Raw genomic sequence first — 26,427 nt, forward strand, 5'->3', positions numbered from 1 at the left:
CTCTAGCTTATCTCTCCACGCTTCAGGCTCTCTGCCTTTATTCCTGATGAAGGGCTTTTGCCCGAAACGTCGATTTTGCCTGTCCTCGGATGCTACCTGAATTGCTGTGCTCTTCCAGCACCACTGATCCAGAATCTGGTTTCCAGCATCTGCAGTCATTGTTTTTACCCTGTACTGTCTCTTGGTTGTGTGGGAACTGGTCTGTATTGGAAAATGATCAATGAGAGTGAGAGAGAGAGCACGTGCGCAAGTGTTTTTACTGAAAGCATGAGTATCAAAGGCATTGGTGCAAAATTAGTTGAGCTCAAATCTGAAAAATGAGGTGTCTAAAGTTACAAAATTGGCATAAAGGGAGTGAGCTGCTACACCTGACACTGGCCCACCCTCTGTATTATGGGGCTGTGAGAATTTTAGTGGGATCAGAAAGTCTTCATTAATGGACTTTGATAGTATTAACAATAGTCCACCATCATTAAAAAAAACACCCAATCTAGTACAGGCTTCTGTAATCTTTTTAAAACTTACTGATAAAATTTGCTTGTCCAGTGAAGATAGTGTACTGCAACTCATAGGAAACGATGCTGAATTCATCTTCTGAGGTCCAATGAACAGTAATTGTGTCATGAGATGCTGTGCAGAGCTCTTCTCGAATGCTTGGAGGATTTGGGGCTGCAAAAACGATGTGGCAGATATTATTTTCATGAATGGCACTGTGAAAATGCTTTCACCAAAATGGTATACATTTTTATTGTTGGATATGTTATGAAAGGTTTACCTAAAATATTAATTTATAACATCTGAAAATACATATTGACATATATATTACCTACACATATAATGGTTTGAGACTTATTTTCAAAATATCTTTTAGTTCAGAGGATATTGGCTACAGCAGCAAAAATAGCGTATTCATAAAGAACATACCCTACCAGACACAGGCAGAGATCCTGTGATGTTTTCAGAGAGCCATCATGTGATCCAGTGTATGGATGAAAAACTTATCACAAGAGAAACAGCCTCAGCACTATTTTTTCCCCTGAAACATCTATCATCAACATGTACGGGTTGAAAACTCAAGACCTTGCCACATTCTTACAGGAGAAATCTGAACTTATATCAGTGTCTCCAAGAAAAGATAATTCAGTCATTCAGAATTGATTCAAAAAGGAACACTACTTTAGAAAGTGATTTCTGTTGCAGACAAGCATTTAGACAAATCGAGAGTAGGTTTTTAATCCAAAATTTAACCATTACTTGGGCCAAAGTACTTACATTTTTTGTAGCATTTTAAGTATTTTACACCCCCCCCCCTCCAATTTGGGAAGTTGTGTTCCAGGGTGTTATTGTCAAGTGGGGCAATTGGATAGATTTTCGAGGAGAAAGTGATGACTGCAGATGCTGGAGATCAGAGCTGAAAATGTGTTGCTGGAAAAGCACAGCAGGTCAGGCAGCATCCAAGGAACAGGAGAATCGATGTTTCGGGCATAAGCCCTTCTTCCTGAAGAAGGGCTTATGCCCGAAACGTTGATTCTCCTGTTTTTGGATGCTGCCTGACCTGCTGCGCTTTTCCAGCAACAAATTTTCAGAATTGAATAGATTTGCCAATTTTAAACTGCTTGCAAATAATTGAATCTTTCCGAGAGTAACTTCATTTGCAATAAACTAGCTTTTCATTTGTTTAAAAAATTGAATCTGGCTGACTTGTTTCTGAAATGACACAATACTGAACTTCATAATGTCTAAATTATATAATTGGCAAACATTGTTTAACTCCTTCAGTGACCACAGCAGCAAATGTAGTCAGTTCCTAAGTGGTTTGTAACAGATGTAACAGCGAAGAAAATAGAGTGGTCAATATTGAAGGAAAGGGAAGTGAGCTATAATTTCAAATATATAGCAGGTTAATGACTTTATTGAGGGTTGCAGCATTGTCATTGAAAGGAATGAGGTTAAACTGAATAATGAATTATGTCTGAAATTACATATTTCCTTCCTTACTGTGGTGTTACCTGATCTATTTCCATTTTTGTTTCCACATTGTGGCTCCTCTCTACCCTACTACTTAACCCTTCATATTTATCAACAACTATATTATTCATTTGATTTGATTTCTTTCAAAGTTAATTTTATATTGGTAAGAGTGGAAAAATACTTATATCTGACACCATCCATCATCACTTCCCTCCAGTTATATTCGTACCCATTAAAACTAAAACCTAAATTTTTCTTCATGTCGCCAAGTTTTGCAACCCAAACCTCGCTACCTTTGCCAGGTAATTGGGACAAGGACTTAGGATATCAAAGTAAATAGTGAACTACATTTTTTTCCCTACAGTATAAATGGCACCTATAAATCAACAGAAATATCATGTCACTGAACGTAACTTTGATGGATGAGAAACTTTGCTAAGGGTAGATGGGGTGGATCTAGGTATGACACTGCATAGATCAGAATGCAAGAAACATCTGTTATCACTTTCAACTGTAGAAATAGTAATTCCAGTAACTGAGACATAACAGATAATAAATATAGAAATTGTAAACAAGAACAGGACATGCTAGAAATATAGAGCAGCCTTGTCTTCTGAAGAAGGTTCTGCTTGAAACAGCAGCATTTAAAAGAGACAGGTATTATATACATTTAAAAGTATCACAATTTTTTGAATGACATATTATTTCCAAATGTGGGAGTAGGAAAGAACTAAAAGTCAACATGATTACATATGGCAGAAGGCAATATTATGAAAGTAACCAGCAGGTTTGCATTAACTGAGCACCTAAGATTAAGTCAATCTACTCTAATATTGAAATACCAATAAAACAGAGCAGTAAACAAGCTGTGAGAATTTGAAAGATGGCTGAAACTGTGCGAGCTTCAATTTCATGAATGTATCATATTCATGAGCATAAAGAAAATATTCCCATGAAGTTGAATTACAGCAGGTTCAACTATGTTTTGTATCCAAAGAGGCACTCCAGTTTAAAGCTTGTTCCAAGCCCTTAAGAGATAATAAAAAGTATACTGTACATCCTGTTTTACCTAAAGGCATGTGATCAGGGATTTTAATAGAGTACTGGTTGATAGATACAAGCAGGTGATGTCATGTCATCTGGTACCACCTTGTTAGCAGCTGAATTATCATACAACATCAAAGCTGGTTGAACTAAAAGCTTTAGACTGAGTCCCTCAGACCATTCCTACACTGACAGCTACAATAATCTCTTGTAATCTTGGTGCATGCCTTGGCTCATTGTCTGCAAAATTCACCAAAATGTTGTAATTCAGTTTCCAGATTTTATTCTGGATATAAACAGAAGTTACTGAGCTCAGCAGAGCGTGAAGTTGATTATGTCAGCAGCAAGTCAATGTGTAACTCCTTGATTGGAGTAATTCAGAGACTGAACTCAACTAAAATTGGTAAAGATTCAGCCATTAAGATTAGTTCCTGGTTTTTTTGATTATCTGAAAGCACAGCTGTCTCACTGTGCCAGGGACTAAGATTCCAGCCTTGGGGAATCTTAGTCCCTGGCACAGTGTGTGGAGTTTGCACATTCGTTCTATGATTGCATGGGTTTCCTCCGGGTGCTCCAGTTTCCTTCCACAGTGCAAAGATTTGCAAGGTTAGGTGGATTGGCCATGCAAAACTTCCAATAGTATCCTGGGATATGCTAGCTAGGTGGATTAGCCATGGGAAATGCAGGGTTGCAGGGATAGGGCGGTGGTGATGGTGTGGGGATGTGGATGGCACGTCTTCGGAGGGTCGGTGTGGACTTGACGGTCAAAATGGCCTGCTTCTATGGTTTAGAGCTTCTATGATTCTATGGATTCATATTTATAATCATGAGGAAGTGTTTCCAACCCAAAGTGCTATCAAATATATTAGAGAGCTTCTGCTGTGTCCTCAAATATGCCATAGCCATACTCCATGTACATATATTTCAACTTACCCAAGTTCAAGCTCTATTGCATGCATGTTTCAAATCTTCATATATGCAGATAAAAAATTAAATCTCAACCTTTTTTCATCATTCTTTCACACCTCATTGATCTTTACTCTCATTTCTACCACCAGCTATTCACTCCATCTGCTCCTCATTCTGATAATGTGAAGCATTTAAGTAATAGAATTGAAATGCAATGTTATGATGAGTCACTTTATAAGAAATGTTTGACGAATTGGGCTTTTGAACAAAACCAACATGCATTTCTGAAATGAATTCAACTCAAAATCCTTAAATGATGAAATGGAGGTGGTAGGTTTGAGGTGGCAAAGGATGCCAAAGCTTAAGGTTTAAGTCAACATGGATATCCTCTGAATGATATATAGAGGGAAAAGGCATGGAGATAAAAGCTGCATCTAGTGTTTTAAAAGGTGGCAATATAGTCGGTAGCGTGCACTTAATTATGAAGTTGTGTCAGTGAATTCCTGCCATCTTCCCAACTCTACCAGAAATAAATTCTGGGTGAGAAAGGGTATGGCCAACCTCCCTACCCAGCCATTAATTGAGACCTTTTAAAGATCAATTAAAGATCACCAATTAAAGATCACTTAGAGGCCTTAGCCCAACATTACAGAGTTTAACCCCAAAACCTTCCTGTGACTTAATTCCAGAGAAAGGTGTCTGTCTAGAGACCTACTACCAGGATATTCATAGGGTAATAACAAATGCCAAAGAAACTTTTCACCATTGTTCGTATATTCTTACCAGTAAGATAATCCAAGCTTTCAAGTAATTTCTTCTCCCTTGAAAAATCTAAGGTAAAATTTTCAAAAGCTTCATTCAAGTTAATGTCTGGAATCAGAACTTGAGAAGATGCTGTTGCCATAGCAACCCTGCCAAAGCACAAGAGACATTAATTTTCAAGAATCAGAGAATAATCGAAGTAGTACTTTATTGTAAAACAATTTTTAAAGTGTTAGAAAACTTTAGGCCTCATTGTTCATTGTCATCAAGATTATTTTAAAACCGTTGAGGGATTAAAACATATTGTTTTCAATAGAATTTCTTTTAAAAAAACCACTTGCTTCTCCCAACTCTTGAAGGTCAAACTTGTTTGGTTGATAGCATTTTAGCACACACAAGCCAGATATGGAATGGAATTGAATTAGCACAGTGAGAAAAGGCAGAAAACTGCACATAATGGATTGGTCATTTTCAATATCTACACAAAATGTAGGAGCGATTAAAGATTAATAGAATACTAGAATGGAGAAGTAGAACAGTAGTCAGCATTAATTTCAGTCGATGTAGAGAAAATTCAGAAAGATTGTTGGCTGCAAATGAACAGACCTTGAATGAAAATAGAAACTGCTAGAGAAACTCAGCAGGTCAGGCAGCACATGTGGAGAGAAAGCAGAGTTAATGTTTCTGGTCCAGTGACCTTTCTTCAGAACAGATTCAGACAGTTTTGGGTTTGAAGGGACAGGGGTTGGGAGTTAAATGGGAGGGAGAGGAAGGGGGGATACTAACTTTGGGGAGAGTGACCAAACTATGCAAAGCATTCCCACCAATGATAGTGCTCAGCTCCTCTCCTCCCTGCATTTTTAAAAAAATTGCGAAAAAGGACATCCCACTCCCAACTGGGTGTTTATGTCAATCATGTTAAGGACTGAGAAGGGTAATATTGGGTTCTATCAATCTTTTACCAAGCTCAGCTAACTTTTAGTTTTTTTATCCACATATGGTGGATGGGCTGCTGATTCCAGCACCAACTCATCCTCCATATCAAGTGGAGAGTTCAGGAGTGGGTGAGAAGGTGGTGTATTGAGCCTCTTCCCTATTTTATACACAACTCCCACCACTGAAAACACAGAGAGTTAGGGTATATAATATCCAGCCCTCTGTCACAAACAAAAATCCATCTATTGGACAGATGCAAAGGAAAGCAACACTACCGATTCCTAGTATAAAGAGGAGAACCATATCAAATATTATAGACTTCTAAGCTCTATACACCAGAAAAAAACTTCACTACAAGCCTTGAGTTATTTCAAGTAATAATGTCTACATAAAGTAACTCCAGTATTATTTCGTAGTAAGCCATGAACTAGAAGTAGAGGTTTGAAATCAATCTTTGTCAATTGTAAATTTAAAGCTGGTGGTTCAAGTGATAAATATTTTGAACAGAATTCTGAACAAAGACCAAAAGGATTGTCCATATGTGCTGGATTGGAAGCACTGGGGTACTGGAAAGATCAACTACAATTGGCTGAAGGTCCTTTCTCAAACTTGAGCTCCATGGTATTTTCAAAAACATCATGTGACATTGCCAGTGATAAGAATATAATTATCTTCAATGAAAAATGTAATTGGTTCTGCTGGATACCAAGAAACATGGGATTGTTTAGCAAAAATCTTTGCAGTTGATGTTATGGAAATGTTTATAGTTGCATAAACAATAGCAAGGTCTGGTCTGCTTTCTCTTCTGTGATACTTAGTGCTAGAAGGCACTACTACTATTGCAATATTGTCCCTGAGTTACTGAGCTATTGTGTGCTGTCCTCCTGCATTAACTTTGCAGTCACAGACCACTGCCAGCAGAAATATAGGAAATAACGACAAAACCAAAGATTAAAATTCTTGAAAATATATCATAATGTGGAATTATTTTTAAAAGGCATGGTCAATTTCGAACAGTCTACTTGAAAAATGTCCTTTACTGCACCCGTATTTCACAATGTGGCCTACAGATATTGTAGGAAATCTGCTGCATATGGAGTCTTCGGTGATGCAAATTTGCCATCGTAAATTGAGAAAATGTAATGAGAGTTCCTTTCTTTTGGTAGCTCAAAAGGAAACCGGACACCATTATAAAACTGAACTATACAGTCAAAGCTGCGTTAGCAGATCACATCAAGGACAATGGAAGAGGCACAGTTGCTGGTTTCAATTCCTAAAACTAAGAAAGAAAATTCAGCTAGGCCAACCTTTCCTAAAATCAACGTCATGATTTTCAATTAAAATTGCACCTGAATCAACTGGCAGGACAGAGTTCAGAAACTATGAATTTTATGTGACAGTAGCATGTAAAATTTGGTCTCTCTGACATGTCTTTGTCCAAATTATTTACTTGCCATTACCATTGATCCCTTATGAAAAATTAAACCAATTGATCACTTAAAGCCCAGAAAAACTTATATCTTCTCAAATCCTGACTGATCCATTCTATAAAGTTGTTGAATTATATTATATGCCAAAAATAAAGTTTTATCATTAATTATTCACTTTAAAATAATAAAATAGAAGGAGCTAAATAATTCACAATCAACAGATTCATGGCTGCGCCTTGCACAATGTTGATCCGAGCTACATAAACCAAATGCTTAAGGATTAAGCTGATTTCAGCTGGGGTTGGATTAATAGATGAGTCATCAGCCTTAGGAGATGAGTTCAGTAAACCAGAGAGAGAAATTGTCTTTTACAATATATGGGTAGTCATGTACTTCATGTATAATACATATATATAGACTGCCTGTTGAAACCAGAGAATGACTAATATTCTCAGCAAGTCTGTCCCACCTTTCTGTTACATTTTTGGCTGTTTGTAAAAAGCGTGCATGATCATTCTCCTTCAGGCTGTGTTCTGCTTGACTGATGAGAGACCCTGACCGCTCCAAGCATTGCCGGCAATTTGCTATCTGCTGTGCTAGTTTTCTCAACTTCATAACCTTGATAAGGAACAGATAAAAAGAAAGATGATAAATAAACAAGGCTTAAAATTTGAACATGCAAACTTATTACTCATGGCGTTGAGCTGCTTTTGAAAAAGCCCATACCTTGCCATATCCATTCTTTTGTTTGATATGATTATAAACGATTGAAAGAATAAAAATGGGTTTAGTGTAAATTATAGGGTAAGATTCTTTGGCTAAGATTCTTTGGCCAATTCTTTGTGCTCAAGATTTTAAATCTATTAAAATAATTGAGTTGGAAAATGAGGTCGAAATAAATAAGGGCAGAAATGAAATTCCTTTCTCCCAATAGTGAAAAAGTAATCTATTTATTGATGTTTAGATTACAAATGCAATAATCAGTGTGAAACTAAGAATTCTTAAACATGGGGGAGTCCCAGGTTCAGTTTAGGTTCTATGCTAAATTAAGTTCTCAAAAGAATTGTCACAAAGTTAACTACAATTAGATTCAATGCTCTTAAACATGGAACAGGATAAAAGGAATTAATCATTGATATGCTAGATTGAGTTAATGCATGGATTTTCTGATGAAAGAAAATAGTTTGACTGTGATATCAGCCCTCAACTTCACATTTGGACAGCCTATTAACATGATTGCTGAGAATGAAAACAAAGGTACTGAAGATCTGTCAGTGGCAATGTGCATATTATTTTAGAAGATGAAAGGAAAAATGGAGATGGGAAAGCTGAAAATTCCCCTCCAAGCATTGCAATACAAGGATTACATCTCTGAACACATGGAATTGCTATAAAAAAGAAACTAATCAGTAAATCCCAGCTACACAGAAAATAACATAAATATATTGAACATAACTGAGGAAACCAAATCCTTGTCTGAGTAGTTCACATGTAGTGACAATTGTCAAATGCTGTATGTCTTAAAAAAAATGATGTCCAAGGACAACATAGTTAAAAATCACACAACACCAGGTTATAGTCCAACAGATTTTATTGGAAGCACACTAGCTTTCGGAGCTAGTGTGCTTCCAATTAAACCTGTTGGGCTATAACTTGGTGTTGTGTGATTTTTAACTTTGTACACCCCAGTCCAACACCGGCATCTCCAAAAAATAAGGACAACATAAGCATTGATTAACATGTCCAGTAACTGATCACTGCACTCAGGAGGGTGCTTTGGCAAGTCGAAGATAATTTTATGACAACACTGAAGTAACTTTATTGCATTTAAACAACCTTTTATATCGTGACCGGTTTTAATAAAAATCACTATAAAAATTTATTGCAGAATATCAGAATCCTGTTCAGAGTTCTTAAAATGTAAAACCAAGATTAGAATTGCATTGTATAGGAAAGTAAAAATGTCACTGCATGCTTCTCTGTTCAGCATCATTTGGCAGACCAACTCATTGGATTCTGGGTAATCCAAGACAGAGGATGGGAAAAATTTCTGGCTGTAAGAGCTGCTCCTTTTTTTGAGGTATTTTAGGTGTTGGAGGTGATTTCCTGGAATTCCAGGAGAAACAATTACTGTTTTATATGCTGTTGCATTGTTTTGGAACTTTGGAAAAAAAAAGTCAAAACATCAGCAGTTTTAAAAGGGTGAGCAGACATGGTGAGGACAGTGCAGGAGAGAGAGTGAGAAAGAAAGAAAGAAAGAAAGAGAGATAGAACCTGAGGGCATGGATAGGAACATGGGACTGGGATATCATAGCAATTACGGAAACATGGTTCAGGGATGGGCAGGACTGGCAGCTTAATGTTCCAGGATACAAATGCTACAGGAAGGATAGAAAGGGAGGCAAGAGATGAGGGGGCGTGGCATTTTTGATAAGGGATAGCATTACAGCTGTGCTGAGGGAAGCTATTCCCGGAAATACATCCAGGGAAGTTATTTGGGTGGAACTGAGAAATAAGAAAGGGATGATCACCTTATTGGGATCGTATTATAGACCCCCCAATAGTCAGAGGGAAATTGAGAAACAAAATTGCAAGGAGATCTCAGCTATCTGTAATAATAGGGTAGTTATGGTAGGGGATTTTAACTTTCCAAACATCAACTGGAACTGCCATAGGGTTAAAGGTTTAGATGGAGAGGAATGTCTTAAGTGTGTACAAGACAATTTTCCGATTCAGTATGTGGATGTACCTACTAGAGAAGGTGCAAAACTTCCCTACTCTTGGGAAATAAAGCAGGGCAGGTTACTGATGTGTCAGTGGGGGAGCACTTTGGGGCCAGCGACCATAATTCTATTTATTTTAAAATAGTGATGGAAAAGGAGAGACCAGATCTAAAAGTTGAAGTTCTAAATTAGAGAAAGGCCAATTTTGATGGAATTAGGCAAGAACTTTCGAAAGCTGACTGAAGGCAGATGCTCGCAGATAAAGGGACGGTTGGAAAATGGGAAGCCTTCAGAAATGAGATAACAAGAATCCAGAGAAAGTATATTCCTATCAGGGTGAAAGGGAAGGCTGGTAGGTATAGGGAATGCTGGATGACTAAAGAAATTGAGGGTTTGGTTAAGAAAAAGAAGGAAGCATATGTCAGGTATAGACAGGATAGATCGAGTGAATCCTTAGAAGAGTATAAAGAAAGTAGGAGAATACTTAAGAGGAAAACCAGGAGAGCAAAACGGGGACATGAGATAGCTTTGGCAAATAGAATTAAGGAGAATGCAAAGGGTTTTTACAAATATATTAAGGACAAAAGGGTAACTAGGGAGAGAATAGGGCCCCTCAAAGATCAGCAAGGCGGCCTGTGTGGAGCCACAGAAAATGGGGGAGATACTAAATGAATATCTTGCATCAATATTTACCGTGGAAAAGGATATGGAAGATATAGACTGTAGGGAAATAGATGGTGACATCTTGCAAAATGTCCAGATTACAGAGGAGGAAGTGCTGGATGTCTTGAAACGGTTAAAAGTGGATAAATCCCCAGGACCTGATCAGGTGTACCCGATAACACTGTGGGAAGCTAGAGAAGTGATTGCTGGGCCTCTTGCTGAGATATTTGTATCATCGATAGTCACAGGTGAGGTGCCGGAAGACTGGAGGTTGGCAAAAGTGGTGTCACTGTTTAAGAAGGGTGGTAAAGACAAGCCAGGGAACTATAGACCGGTGAGCCTGACGTCGGTGGTGGGCAAGTTGTTGGAGGGAATCCTGAGGGACAGGATGTACATGTACTTGGAAAGGCAAGGACTGATTCGGGATAGTCAACATGGCTTTGTGCGTGGGAAATCATGTCTCACAAACTTGATTGAGTTTTTTGAGGAAGTAACAAAGAAGATTGATGAGGGCAGAGCAGTAGATGTGATCTATATGGACTTCAGTAAGGCGTTTGACAAGGTTCCCCATGGGAGACTGATTAGCAAGGTTAGATCTCACAGAATACAGGGAGAACTAGCCATTTGGATACAGAACTGGCTCAAAGGTAGAAGACAGAGGGTGGTGGTGGAGGGTTGTTTTTAAGGACTGGAGGCCTGTGACCAGTGGAGTGCCAGAAGGATCGGTGCTGAGCCCTCTACTATTTGTCATTTACATAAATGATTCGGGTGCGAGCATAAGAGGTACAGTTAGTAAGTTTGCAGCTGACACCAAAATTGGAGGTGTAGTGGACAGTGAAGAGGGTTACCGCAGATTACAACAGGATCTGGACCAGATGGGCCAATGGGCTGAGAAGTGGCAGATGGAGTTTAATTCAGATACATGTGAGGTGCTGCATTTTGGGAAAGCAAATCTTAGCAGGACTTATACACTTAATGGTAAGGTCCTAGGAAGTGTTGCTGAACAAAGAGATCTTGGAGTGCAGGTTCATAGCTCCTTGAAAATAGAGTCGCAGGTAGATAGGATAGTGAAGGTGGCGTTTGGTATGTTTGCCTTTATTGGTCAGAATATTGAGTACAGGAATTGGGAGTTGCGGCTGTACAGGACATTGGTTATGCTACTGTTGGAATATTGCTTGCATTTATGGTCTCCTTCCTATCGGAAAGATGTTGTGAAACTTGAAAGTGTTCAGAAAAGATTTACAAGGGTGTTGCCAGGGTTGGAGGATTTAAGCTATCAGGAGAGGCTGAAGAGGCTAAGGCTGTTTTCCCTGGAGCGTTGGAGGCTGAGGGGTGACCTTATAGAGGTTTACAAAATTATGAGGGGCATGGATAGGATAAATAGACAAAGTCTTTTCAATGGGGTAGGGGAGTCCAGAACTAGAGCGCATAGGTTTAGGGTGTGAGGGGAAAAAAGAAAGAGACCTAAAAAGGAAACCTTTTCACACAGAGGGTGGTACGTGTATGGAATGAGCTGCCAGAGGAAGTGGTGGAGACTGGTACAATTGCAACATTTAATAGGCATTTGGATGTGTATATGAATAGGAAGGGTTTGGAGGGATATGGGCTGGGTGCCGGCATGTGGGACTAGATTGGGTTGGGATATCTGGTCGGCATGAGGAGAAAGTGAGGTCTGCAGATGCTGGAGATCAGATATGGAAATGTGTTGCTGGAAAAGCGCAGCAGGTCAGGCAGCATCTAGGGAACAGGAGAATCGACGTTTCGGGCATTAGCCCTTCTTCAGGAATTCCTGAAGAAGGGCTAATGCCCGAAACGTCGATTCTCCTGTTCCCTCGATGCTGCCTGACCTGCTGCGCTTTTCCAGCAACACATTTCCATATCTGGTCGGCATGGACTGGTTGGACTGAAGGGTCTGTTTCCATGCTGTGCATCTCTATGACTCAGTGCTAATGAAGCAGGCTGCTTTGTCCCAAGTATTGTCAAGCTTCTTGAGTGTTGTTAGAGCTGCACTTATCAAGGCAAGTGAGCAGTATTTCATCACACTCCTGACTTGTGCTTTGTAGATTGTAGGCAAGCTTTGTGGAGTTAGGAGACTAGTTATTTGTTGCAGAATTCCTAGCCTCTGACTTTCTTTTGTAGTCACTGCATCTAAATGGCTAGTCCAGTTCAGTTTCTGGTCAATGGTAATCCCAAGACTGTGATAGTAGGGTATTCAATGATGGCAATTCCATTGAATGTTAAAGGACTATAGTTAGATTCTTTCAGTGGAGATGGTCAATGCCTGCCAACCATCAACCCACACCTGGGTATCGTCTAGGATTTTCTGCATTTGGACACAGACTGCTTCAGCATCTGAGGAGCCATGAATGGTGCTGAACATTGTGAAATTTGCACATTGAACATCCCCACTTCTGACTTTATGATGAAGGGAAGGAAATGAACGAAGCAGCTGAAAGATAGTTGGGCCTGAGGAAATCCTGCAGAGATGTCCTGGAGTTGGGATGATGGACCTCTAACAACAACAAAAATATTCCTTTTAGCAAGTTATGACTCCAATGAGAGGAGATTTTTACCCCAATTATCATTAGCTCTAGTTTTATTTGGCATTTGATGTCACACTCAGGAAAATGCGGTTTTGATATCAAGAGCAGTCACTTGTATCTCATCTCTGGAATTCATCCCTTTTGTCCAGATTTGAACCAAGGCTGAAATGAGATCAGGAGCTGAGTGATCCTAGTGGAAACTGAGCACAGTGAGTGAGTAGATTATTGTTGAGCAATAATAGCACTGTTGACAACCTTTTCCGTCTCTTTACTGATGATCGAAAGTGGATTGATGGGGCAATAATTGGTCACATTGTATACAAAAGAGAAGATAAATCCAACACATACCTGAGCAGTTTTCCACATTGTCAGGTAGATGCCAGTGCAGTAACAACTTGACCAGGGGCATAACGGCTGAATCATATCAAATTGTAGAAATATAATTTTATGCTCTGCAAGCATGGGCCGATCGAGAAAAATCAGCGCTCTACTCATGGAGTGCCATGTTATTTGATATAATCACCTGTCATTGGGACACATGGCCTACATATCTGACAAATATCACATTATGTAGTAGGCAAAACATCTTTTTGGCTTGACAGAACTATCCTGATCGTGAAGAAATCCACTCATAGGTTCACTGCAAAGAAGCAGCACAAGATGGCTAGCATCATCTGTTGTTCAAATTCAAGACACCTTCCCCTTTCAGGATAATTTGTGGTAGGTCATTGCACACAGCCAAAATTGGTGGATTAGGCCCTTTCATGAGATTGTGTGATATTCATTTAGTGATGATTTGATCAGAATTGATATTATCATACGGGATAGTTTTAATGTGCCTTATCTCATGGCTTCTAGTTGGCTATGGCTTTATGCAGGAGGTTACCAATAAGATCAACTTATAATTAGTGTAGCTGTAGGAATTCAAATGTGTATTGAACCGGTGAACTTCTAATACTTTTGGCAGATATTAGTAGAATCTCACTGGCAGATTTCTCAACTAATACATTGAGATAGGGAGCTTGCTTGATTGGTCTACTTCAAAAATAAATTTGAGCAGTTGATGGATTTTATTAAGCTTTGAAAACAAATACTTTCTACCAAAAAGCCTACATTTTTCTGATGGGAACAGGATTTCTGTAAATAAGTACAGTACATGCTAGTAATGATGTCAACCATGACTAAGGTCCAGTATGGAAAGATTCATTAGCTACAAACAATACTTGATAAAGCCTATTCTACAAAATAGTTGTAATAGTTAAGTCAGAATGTCTTGTTTAAGGGATTTAAATATGTACAATTGACAATAAAACTGTATGACAAAAACAGAAGCAGACCATTTTTCACACCGTGTCTTCTCTACAATTGAATGACAGCATGTTGATCTGGTAATTCATAACTCCACTTCCATGACCCCCCCCCCACCTTCAAAGAATCTTATATGTTTCAATAACTGTTTTCTCGCATTCTGCAAACTCCAATGAGCACAAACCCAACCTACTTGAATTCTTTGCATAAGAAAATCTCTCTATATCCAGAATCAACCTAATGAACTTTCTCTGGACTCTTCCCTGAGTATTCTTTCCATTGGTAAGGGGACTTTCACGTTGCTCATATTCTAGGTGTTATTTCCAAGAATAGACAAGGTTGGATTTAATGCAGGCCAACATGTAGAAATGTGATGTCTGGGCCCACATAATCAAAGAAGCCATATATCAGTTGACCAGTGGCAAGAAATGACTAAGTTAGAAGTCAGAAAGGACCCACAAGTGAAACTCATTCACTCACGGTGTGATGTCAATTAGGCTCATTATTGAGTTAACTGACACCAATCATCCCTAAGACCAATGCAATTTAGTGGTGCCTTTAACAGTAAACAAGAGAGTTGCAGCTTTCCAATACCTTGTGAAAGCCTCCAGTGGAATTTGAAGCTGGGAGGAATAACCACAGAAAGCCAACCCATGCCCTTGCTTTCTAACACTTTCTTCTGCAATCTCTAACACCCAGCCCCGCCCCTAAATTCATCCGAGTCCAGGTAACACCAATGATTTCTGGTGAAGCCACTGGATTGGTAAAGGTAGCAGTACAATTGGTACATTTCTGATGAAGAACTAGAGTTTCCCAAGTCTAATCAAATTACCGGCCTGGTTTGCAAAGTAGGCTTCTTGAACTTTGAGCGAAAATCTGTCCAGCAGGAAGTCATTCATAACGTAGTCAGCAGGATTCAAACGTACGTGGGGAAACCCCAATGGATTTCTAATCCATCGCCTTAACCATACGGCCATGACTACAGGCTAGCAGTACAATTGGCAATGGAGGCTTCCAGCCTTTGATTGGCTGTAGCCTCAATGGGTAGGAATTCTAACCTCGGTCTTCGATCCTGGGGGTAGCCTATCACATGCCTGACAGGCACTTCATTCAGTCAGATCCTACTTTCAGAAGTAACACAAGTTCTTTATGGGTTCTGTAACTGATAGACTAGACTTGCAACAGTTACACTGAATTCTGCCCATTTTCTTCAAAATAAGTTAAGACATAACAAGTCTTATTTGTGAGGTATACTTATCACGTATTAAAGAGCATGATTTTCAGCAGTTCTTTAGAGGATTTGAAAGATAAGCATTAAAGCAGAAAGCGTCAATTTTCTGGTTGAGTTCATTAATCGAGCTAGTTGTTAATACATTGAGCTTACAGTGTTTCGCTGTGAACCACAGAAAGGAGATTGATTACAACAGCCTGGATTTTGCTTGACTGTATTTAAAAACAAAGCTTAATGGAAACACCTACCTTTCCCTCTTTGATTTTCACAGCAATGATCTGCTTCCTTTGCCTAATAATGTCCATCAGCTCATCACATTCCTCTTTTAGTTTGTTCTCTTGTATTGCAGTGTTTACCTGTTAGTAAATACAATCAATGGAACAGTCATCTATTCTTTTCAAGACCACTGACTCTCAAGCTGCTTTTTCCAGTTTTAGTACAAATATATTTGTGTATTGATAACTTCTTTGCTTTGTCTACATTCACTAATGATGTTAATGCTTGCATGGAGTTTGAATAATACTGCTTTCCCTCGAGTGTGGATAGGATTCAGCTCCAATAACACTCAAGGAGCTCAACATTACTTGAGTTAAAAATCACACAACATCAGGTTATAGTCCAACAAGTTTATTTGGAAGTACAAGCTTTCAGAGTGCTGCACCTTCATCAGGTAGCTATTGGGGCAGGATCATAGGACACAGAATTTATAGTAAAAAATCAAAGTGTCATACAGCTAATGCGATGTATTGATTGCTGTTAAGTCTTTAATCACTTAGAATGGGGTTACAGGTTTCAATTCATTAACATGTAAATCCCAGAACTTCTCTCACGTCACAGTCCCGAGGTAACTTAAGGTTTTATAACAACGGTGACAACTCAGCTCAGACAATGCATTAAAGGTGTGGGGTTAGAGTCTGTCTGTATCCCAACTTTGAGTCAGACTGTTTCTATTTCCAAAGTAGGAATTGATAAAATGTCACATGGACTGACTGCCTACAGACTGTGTGCTTTTTAAACAAAATAGAATGTATCTGCAAAATACAAATCTGCACATAAGTCTATGGGGTGAATTCACATTTGCAGATAAATTTGATCTTGTTCAACAAGCACAGTCTGTAAGCAGTCAGTCCATGTGACATTTTATCAATTCCTACTTTGGAAATATAACCAGTCCGACTCAAGGTTGGAATATAGACAGACTAACCTCTCAGATTCCTACAGCTACCTGGACCACACCTTTTCCCACTCTGCCTCCTGTAAAAATGCTTTTCCTTATTCCCAATTCCTCTGCCTCCATTGTATTTGCTCCCAGGAGGGCCAATTCCATCATAGAACATCCCAGGTGGCTTCCTTCTTCAAAGACCACAAATTCCCTTCTCATGTGGTCGACAATGCCTTCCAGTGCATCTCATCCACTTTCTGCACCTCCACCCTTGAACCCCACTCCTCCAACTGCAACAAGATCAGAACTCCCATGGTCCTCACCTTCCACACCATCAACCTCCACCATTTCTGCCATCTACAAACAGACCCCAAAGATATCTTTCCCTTCCCAACCCTATCTGCACTTCAGAGAGAGCATTTCCTCCGCGACTCCCTTATCAGTTCCACGCCCCCCCCCCACCAACCCTCCCTCCCCTCCCGGCACCTTCTCCTGCCATCACAAGTAGTGCAAAACCTGCACTCACACCTCCCATGTTATCTCTGTCCAAGGCCACAAAGGATCCTTCCACAGCTGATAGAAATTTATCTGTACTTCCACCCACATCATCTACTGCATGTGTTGCGCCCAATATTGTCTCCTCTACATTGGGGAGACAGGACGCCAATTTGAGGATCGTTTCAAAGAACATGTCTGGGACACCTGCACCAACCAATCCCATCACGCAGTGGCTGAACACTAAATCCTCCTTCCACTCTGCCAAGGACATGCAGGTCCTGGGCCACCTCCATCGCCAGACCCTAACCCCTCGACACCTAAAGGAACAACGCCTCATCTTCTGCCTTGGGACCCTCCAACTAATTTTAAAATCCACAAGTTGGCAACTTATAGTGAGCTGGAACACCACTGTCAAGGCCTGTGGTAAATAGAGAAACTCACTGAACTGACTGACACGGGATCAATGTAGATTTCACCAGTTTCCCCATTTCCCCTCCCTCCACTGTATCCCAGTCCCAACCTTCCAATTCAGCACCACCCTCTTGCACTGTCCTTCCTGTCCATCTTCCTTTCCACCTATCTAACCTATCACTTTCATCCCCCACCTTCATCTGCCTATTGCATTCCCAGCTACCTTCCCCCAGCCCCATCCACCTCCCATTTATCTCTCAACCCCCTTGGCCCACAAGTTCATTCCTGATGAAGGGCTTAGGCCTGAAATGTCGACACTGCTGTTCCTTGGTTGCCGCCTGACCGGCTGTGCTTTTCCAGCATCACACCCTTGGACTCCAACCTCACACCTTTAATGCTTTGTCTGAGCTGAGATGTCACTTTTCTTAAAATAAGACCTTACATTATCTCGGGCCTGTTACTTGAAAGTAGTTCTGGGATTTACAAATTAATGAATCGAAACCTGCAACCCCTTTGAGTGATTAAAGATTTAACAATGATCGAGGTTTGTTCAATACATTGCATCAGTTGGAAGACACTTTGATCTTTTACTATAAATTCTGTGTCCTATGATCCTGCCCCACTAGCTACCTGAAGGAGCAATGCTCCAAAAGCTTGTACTTCCAAATAAACCTGTTGGACGATAATCTGGTGTTTTTTTAACTTTGTCCACTCCAGTCCAATGCCAGCACCTCCATATCAACATTACTTGAGGCAATGCAATGAGGCAAAGAAATGGCAGCTCATATCCACTGGCATAAGGTACCCACTCATTCAGCAACTGGCATGCTGTGGCGACATATACATGTTGTGTGTCATGTATAGGCTGAAATGCAGCAACTCAGCATGGCTTCATTGATTGCACCTCCCAAACCAGTAAACCCTGCAAACAAATGAACAAAGACAGTAGTTGCATCGCAACACCATCGTCAACTTTCCTTCCAATACGCATACTCTCCTGTTGTGGATATATAATTGCGGTCTCTTCATTGTTAGATCAACAACCTGGAATTTCCAGTCTAATTGCTTAATGGGAGCACTTCCATGACACAAACGGCAGAGATTCAAGAAGAAAGATCATTATCATCTTTCTGAGGGCCTCAAGTCTGAAGGACACTCAAACTCAAATAAATATTTTCAAAAATTATAACTGGAAGCAGGGTACAAATTTCCCTTTCTTGGAGGGGGTGATACTGATGCTAAGGATGGAAAATAATTTGTGAAGCTGACTCTGGATTAGGTGGGATCACCGATTCTCACATCCCAGCAGGAGAGAAAGTGCCTGCTTTCCTATTTCGATAGCCGAGGCAATCTGCTGGCCAAGTTCAGGTCTGGAGGTCTCCAACTGCCCCAAGCTGGTAGCAATAGCTGGTCCAGAAAGGAGACAAGGGGATGGTCTCTGGAAGTCACCACCCCACCTCCAATCTCATTGATCATCCACTCTCAAAGATCTCCACCCCAAGAGACAAAATTAGTGGAACTACTTTCTAATTGTTGGATTGACTGAAGCGTAGGCTTTGCCCAATGGCATCTATCTTTTTAACTTTATTTCTTATTTTCCTAACTTATCTATAACTGTAATGTAGTGTAATTTTTTCTTTACTTTCTCTATTTTTTGTAACCAAGATTTGTACCGAGGTACTTTGTACCTAAGATGGCACCATGTGTTGGGAACACTACACTGTTTACTGTACTCCTGTTCTTTTGTAACGTTGATACACATAACAATAAACCTAGTTCTAATTCTAGAATCCACAAGTTGGCAACTTCTAGTGAGCTGGAACACTACTGTCAAGGCCTATGGTAAATAGAGAAACTTACTGAGCTGACTGACACATGATCTTGGCAAGTGGGTTGGTGAGTAAGTTGACATCTAACAGAATGAAAAAAAACACTGCTGATAGCTATGCTTGCCTTTATTCCAGCAAATACACGACGACAAAAGTACTGTTTGTTCAGGTATTGCACAGATGCAGTTTAAAAACTCAACCTGGGGTAGCCCCATCTTCTGTTAAGTCTGTTTCCCACACTAGTGTGACACTTCAATCTTTAACTGCTTCCATCCTTTATCCTGAGTAAGCTTGAGTAATTTTACACTACAAATAAGACTAGTTTTCTGCTGCATGATTTTGCATAATGACAACTGGATGGGTGAGTTCAAATCCATTGCAAGTACAATCCCAACATAAGAATCAAACAGTCCAGACATTGGAACTCTGAAAGACAAACAGAAAATACTGAAAATCCGCAATGTGTCAGGCAGCATCTGTAGAACAGAATTACTATCAGGTTGATGACCTGTTATCATAAGAATACAGAATCTTTCCTGGAGAAATTCAGAAGAGACTCTCTGTCCATCTATATAAACTGAATTTGAAATCAACATTTGAGATAAAAAGTGTATGCAATAATCTCATAACTAAGTTTTTATTGCAGTTGAGCAAATAGTCTGATTAAATTGCTGGTATCTTGCATTTATAAAACAACTTTTACATAATAAAGGTACTTCACAGAGAATGTGTTATAGAGGATAGAATCAAGGGATGGGGATGGTGGAGAATTTTTTGAATTAGCAATTTGGGAAACATCACCAGAGCTTGTGATTAAAGCAGAAAATTCAATCACCACCAGATTCAGCTGAGGATTGGAGGCAGCCTCCAATCTTCTAAATACTGTATGGTGATAGAATAATACATTTCAAAATGTATCAACATTTGCTCCTCACCCATTAATGAGCAACTTCCTGTATTATGTTAAGGATCAGGGAGGAGAAGAAAACTAGAGTTTCAGTCCTGGTAACTGTTTTACAGTCCTTGCCAGAATTGTGCTGTGTCCCATTTGGCTCAGAATTGGCGATGGTGTTCTCTTTAAATTGAACATCCTAGCAAAATCCCCATCGGAGTTCATAGGTTACCAGAAACCGTTACTGTTCTAGAAATTACTTCAGCTTGCACATTTGACTTTTGCAAAGAGGAAGTGAGATAACAGAAAAAATAGATAAGTTAGTATTTATTGGGCTTTTGGGATGTCCAAACTTTTTCCTTTAGCCATTCTTCAAACCAAAACCCCAATTATAGCACTTAATGTTTCTTAACAGTCAAGAGAATGAAAATGTCTTTAAAAGATAATCCTTTTGTTTGTCAAGGGGATATGACTTGTGCATCCTTTTTACAGAATGGTGATAGTTAATTGATTTCACAGAATTTATATCGCGATCTGTGACTGTAGAAAGACAAAATCAAAGCATCAAATCCTCTGAATAGGCTAACTGAGAATTGCTTGCTCAGAGTCTCAGTTGAAGCTGTGTATGACCAGAAGAAATACCAGAGGCTGAAACAACTGGACAGACCTCAGCAACCGCAGATGTACCTCTTTTGAGAGGGTGAAGTATGGAGATAGATCATGCAGCTTTGCTAAAGCATCGTTAACTACTGAGGTCCAAGGACAGAGAAATAAACCTACAAATAACAGGTCACGGGTTTTGAGGGTTATCTAGCAACAGAACGTTTAATTTTAATGTCCAGGTAAATACTTCTAAATGTGCACACAATGAAACTAGAGAAGCAACTGTTTTTCTTTATCAAAACCATGAAAGTCACAAAGGTTTGGTCGTTAAGGAGGTCCATTCACACTTTTGGAAGGACTGAATTAAAAAGATCACAAGCTGCTCAGTGATCATCAAAACAAATGTACCAATGTCTTTGTCTTATAAAACATCAACAGCCAGCTATAAATGTGAACAGTCGATTTATCTTATGAACTGTTTCCAGGTGCAATAACTGGCAGAAATATTTATAGCGGTTTAAGAAAAATATCAGTAGCCTCATTGGTCTGTTCTGGAAACTCCAAAGAGCTGCTCATCTTTGTTATTCTTTTCAAGGTTTGGTTTGTGCATTGCTTGTCAAATGTTCTGTGTTTTTGAAGAGATAGTTCTTTCACAGAAGGAAATGTCTAATGATTTTTGTTCTGGGAATAAGAAAAATCAGATTAATTTTTATTGACAATGACATACCTAGGGTATGGCTGATTTTGACTATTGATTTTTATTCAGTGATAAAGGTGGTATTTGGTGTGTATATATATGGCAAGAAATCAAGAAATGTACAAAATGATTCGGATGTATAAGACAGACAAGAACATGACATTTGAGCTTTGGGACTGACCAGATGAATTACTATTGGGTAGTTGGGTCTGGCTCATTTCTATGTTTCTATATCATTACAAAGTGTGATGTAGAAAAAATCTTGATCATATATAGTTTGGATCAGGTAAAGGGTAAAGTTTCCTTGAAATGTGTGAACATTTTCTGATTTTTATGTAGTAAGGACTAATTGCGAAGCGGACCTTGCACTGTTCTTCAAGTATTCTCAGCCAGTAGGGGGAGATCATACTTTGATCACTTAGTCTCACTCAACTCAATCCAAGATTTTGCACACAAATTCATCACTTCAGGCATCTTTTTTTGGAGAATTACTGAAATGTAAATGGATCAGGGGTTACACATCAATATTTATATAGCCCGATGATTTTACATGGAATGATACCTAAGGTACTGATTATAAAACACCAGAACTGAACTCCAAACACATCCTAGTCTATGTATCTCACAACCATGATTCTGTCAGCAAGTGATGAGAATGGGTTTTAGGCCTTGGTGAGACTGCACTACATTTTATCATTTAGTTGTATGTGCTCTTTGTGCTTTTGGAGACACCAAACTACCAACTGGAATTATTATTATATTTTAAGAATCAGAAGCTGCACTGCATTCAGCTGAGAAAGACAGAAAAACCTTTCTCTAATTAGACTGTTGATGGCAAGTGGTCTGTAAAGGAAGGAAGAGCTCGGTGTCTTGTAGAGAAGCCAAGGAAGGTTCTGTGTCCAGTGTTTAAACACTAAGTGAGTAACCTCCATAAACATTCAAAGTTATAGACAGTGTGTTTAGGATTGCTGCTGACAGTCATGATCATGTGTTAGCTGTGTAATTAAGTTTACCTCTATAAAGCAGCGCAAATGATTTTGATAAAGATAGCGTCAGAGTGAGAATTTGGAAGTGATGTCTATAAATAGCAAGTGTATATACCTTCAATTTAGACAGAGTCCTCTAAAGTGAGAATTATACTGTACATAATATATCAAATGTTGATATAGTTGTAAGGGGGAGGAGTTACAATTAATCATGAGCTCTTTATTGATAAACCATTTGCAATCAATAAGAAAATAATCAAAGCTTTTACATAGTATTTTACATTGCAAGTTACTAAAACAATTTTTATTCAGTAAATTATTTTGTAGTGAGCTGTTATATAAGCAAATGTGACAGTCATCTTTCACACAAGATTCCATAAGTACAATGAAATGATAAACAAACAATCTGTCTTTGAATGCAAGGGAAAAAAATAGGAGATAGTCATAATCATTTGCAAAGAGTGCCAATGCACCTTCAATGTTTGTATGAATTACTGGGACAGCAGATAGGGTGCTGGAATAAGGATAAAAAAGGTAAACGCTCATTCAGTAATTGTCAGTACAGTGTATTATGTTGTTGCCTGGTTATGAGCTGAAGTCCTGGAGTACAATTCAGAAAACACAAATTTCAACACAGAACTCTGAATGTTCTCAATCGAGCCAAGCTGACAAACCTCAAAGCATAATTATGCAAAGATGATTTGGAAAAATCATTCTTCTGTTTGGTATGTTTAGTGTACATCTAAATGAAGCAAACTTCATTAAATGGTGCACTCTAGATTTAGGCAAGTTAAGGGGAAATGGTAACATCATGGCAATGTCACTGGACTGCTAATTCAGAAGCTGGAATAATACTTTACAGTCAGGTGGTCAATTTTCACATGGCAACTGGAAAGAATGTTAATTAAATTAATTAATAAATCTAGAAATACTTGTCTCATTAGTATTACTGAACTACTAGATTGTTGTAAAAATCCATTTGGTTCACTAATGTATTTTAGGGAAGGAAATCTGCAGTCTTTACCTGATGTGTGACTATGAGTTGCAATGTGGTGGACTCTCAATAGTCCTCTGAAATAGCCTAGCAAGTCTCACAATTCAAGGACAATTTGAAATAGGCATTAAGTGACAACAATACTCAAAGCCAGGTAGAAGTTTTTAAAAATGCTAAGTATAAAGAAATTTCGAGTCACAGGTTGTACTAGATGTTATAATATCTCAGCGTTAGTATTTTAATTACATACTTGGCTATGGCCCACAGTACAGTACACCTAAAAATGTGACAGGATTATGAGGGAACCAAGGATAATTGTTTTAATACCACTTAGGTAATGCTATAGATTGGAGAAAGACGAAATTCTATTATTGAGCGACCATTATAATGACGTATCATGAAAGAGCATGTTTCTTTTGCTTTCTCTGTGAAGTAGTTATGAAGCAGCTAGTTAGTATAAAACAGTATTTGTTTAGAACGGTTTAGAGCTTATTTGTGATTTCTAACTGTATTGTGCAGACCAACATTTCAAAATTGTTTTTCTGATAAATTCAGCTTCTTTGCAAATTGCTAATAAGTTACTGAATTTCATAATGTTTTTAAAACAATTTTTTTTCAACATCAACTTCCAATTTTCATTTAAATTGACATGCAGTCTCTGAATTCGACAGAGTCCTTCTATAAATTCACTCAAACAACATTTTCTATTTAAAAAAGTATAGGGGGTTCATTCTGTCTCTTAGAAACCTCAACTTGTTAGCAATAAATTTTCTTCTTTAGGAAGATATAGGACTTCCTGTTAAGTCTTTATTCTCTACAAGATGACAATTAGCACCTTTTAAACTAATAAGGAAACAAACCATGAGTCAGTAATCTACAATATTGTTTTCAATCTCCAATACTGCTGTATAGAATGTTGCAGTGAAATTCCACAAATCACTTATTTGCACTAATTTGTACCTCAGTGAGGTCAGCTAAGTAAGCTGCCAGTATAAAGAAAGAACTCACCTCCACCTGTTGGCAGATTTGAATGAGTCTCCCCATCTGTGACTCCAACTCTGTGTTCCTCTTCACCAAATTCGCAAGATTAGTTTCCAATGCTTGCTGTAGTACAAGACAAGAATTAGTCGTAAGAGATTTCAGGTGCTGTTATGTCCTTTCATATTAGCTTTTGTATGGTTGTCAAGCTGAAGGGTATTGACAAACTCATTTTTGGCATGCTGGGTCATGGTTTAAAACAAAAATCCATAATCAAAAAATAATTATTGATAAAAATGCATCTACTATTCGTTACAAGTAATGTACATTAGTCCAAAGTCATAAGAACTTCCCTTTACCTGCACCAAAAAGACATTTCTTCATTAATGTGATTGATATTAACAAGGATTGTTGTTATGTGCTATGGAAACTTGTTCACTTGCAAGCTGGGTCAAAATGGCTTAAACTTGAGATATTATGACCATATTAATGGCAGAGAGAAGGAAAGCTAAATCTCAACAATGGGGTCCAGATAAAAAATTCTGAGTTCAAAGGAGACGCTAACCCCTGATGCCACTCAATCCACACACAGTTGGATTTAATGTAATCCTTAAAATTCAAAGAAGGTAGATATGACATCAACAATTTTAAAGCGATTATTTTTAGCCATGTAGAAGAACCTTTCTAAAATGTACCTTTGAGTATTAATAGCCATTAACTTATTGAACAAAAGTGATATTATAGAGAATAATAAATGCTGGGGGATAATGACAGGAAAAGAAAAAGAAGGAAGCACATGTCAGGTATAGAGAGAATAGATCGAGTGAATCCTTAGAAGAGTATAAAGGCAGTAGGAGTATACTTAAGAGGGAAACCAGGAGGGCAAAAAAGGGACATGAGATAGCTTTGGCAAATAGAATTAAGGAGAATCCAAAGGGTTTTTACAAATACGTTAAGGACAAAAGGGTAACTAGGGAGAAAATAGGGCTCCTCAACGGTCAGCAAGGTGGCCTTTGTGTGGAGCCAAAGAAATGGGGGAGATACTAAACAAGTATTTTGCATCAGTATTTACTGTGAAAAAGAATGTGGAAGATATAGACTGTAGGGAAATAGATGGTGACACCTTGCAAAATGTCCAAATTACAGAGGAGGAAGTGCTGGATGTCTTGAAACACATAAAAGGTGGATAAATCCCCAGGATCTGATCACGTGTACCCGAGAACTCTGTGGGAAGCTAGAGAAGTGATTGCTGGGCCTCTTGCTGAGATATTTGTATCATCAATAGTCACAGGTGAGGTGCCGGAAGACTGGAGGTTGTTTAACGTGACACCACTGTTTAAGAAGGGTGGTAAGGCCAAGCCAGGGAACTATAGACTGGTGAGCCTGACGTCGGTGGTGGGCAAGTTGTTGGAAGGAATCCTGAGGGACAGGATGTACATGTATTTGGAAAGGCAAGGACTGATTAGGGATAGTCAACATGGCTTTGGTGCGTGGGAAATCTTGTCTCACAAACTTGATTGAGTTTTTTGAGGAAGTAACAAAGAGGTTTGATGAGGGCAAAGTGGTAGATGTGATCTATATGGACTTCAGTAAGGTGTTCAAACAAGGTTCCCCATGGGAGGTTGATTAGCAAAGTTAGATCTCTCAGAATACAAAGAGAACTAGCCATTTGGATACAGAACTGGCTCAAAGGTAGAAGGTGGTGGTGGAGGGTAGTTTTTCAGACTGGAGGCCTGTGACCTGTGGAGTGCCACAAGATCGATGCTGGATCCTCTACTTTTTGTCATTTACATAAATGATTTGGATGTGAGCAAAAGAGGTACAGTTAGTAAGTTTGCAGAGGATATCAAAGTTGGA

The 26,427-nt window shown here is 38.9% G+C and overlaps 1 protein-coding gene across 9 annotated transcripts in view; it reads right to left on the minus strand.

Moving 5' to 3' along the window:
- mid2 (midline 2) overlaps window positions 1-26,427 on the minus strand; it is a 244,722-nt gene that overhangs the window by 21,861 nt on the left and 196,434 nt on the right. For all 9 annotated transcript variants that reach the window (XM_043704700.1, XM_043704702.1, XM_043704705.1 and 6 more), the window contains 5 exons: window positions 24,601-24,696; window positions 15,769-15,876; window positions 7,522-7,670; window positions 4,708-4,835; window positions 526-669 (listed from right to left, as the gene is read on the minus strand). In XM_043704700.1, coding sequence (XP_043560635.1) covers window positions 526-669; window positions 4,708-4,835; window positions 7,522-7,670; window positions 15,769-15,876; window positions 24,601-24,696 — 625 coding nt within the window. The remainder of the gene's footprint in view (window positions 1-525; window positions 670-4,707; window positions 4,836-7,521; window positions 7,671-15,768; window positions 15,877-24,600; window positions 24,697-26,427) is intronic.

Source organism: Chiloscyllium plagiosum, chromosome 15, assembly GCF_004010195.1.
Source record: "Chiloscyllium plagiosum isolate BGI_BamShark_2017 chromosome 15, ASM401019v2, whole genome shotgun sequence".
Lineage (NCBI taxonomy): Eukaryota > Metazoa > Chordata > Chondrichthyes > Orectolobiformes > Hemiscylliidae > Chiloscyllium > Chiloscyllium plagiosum.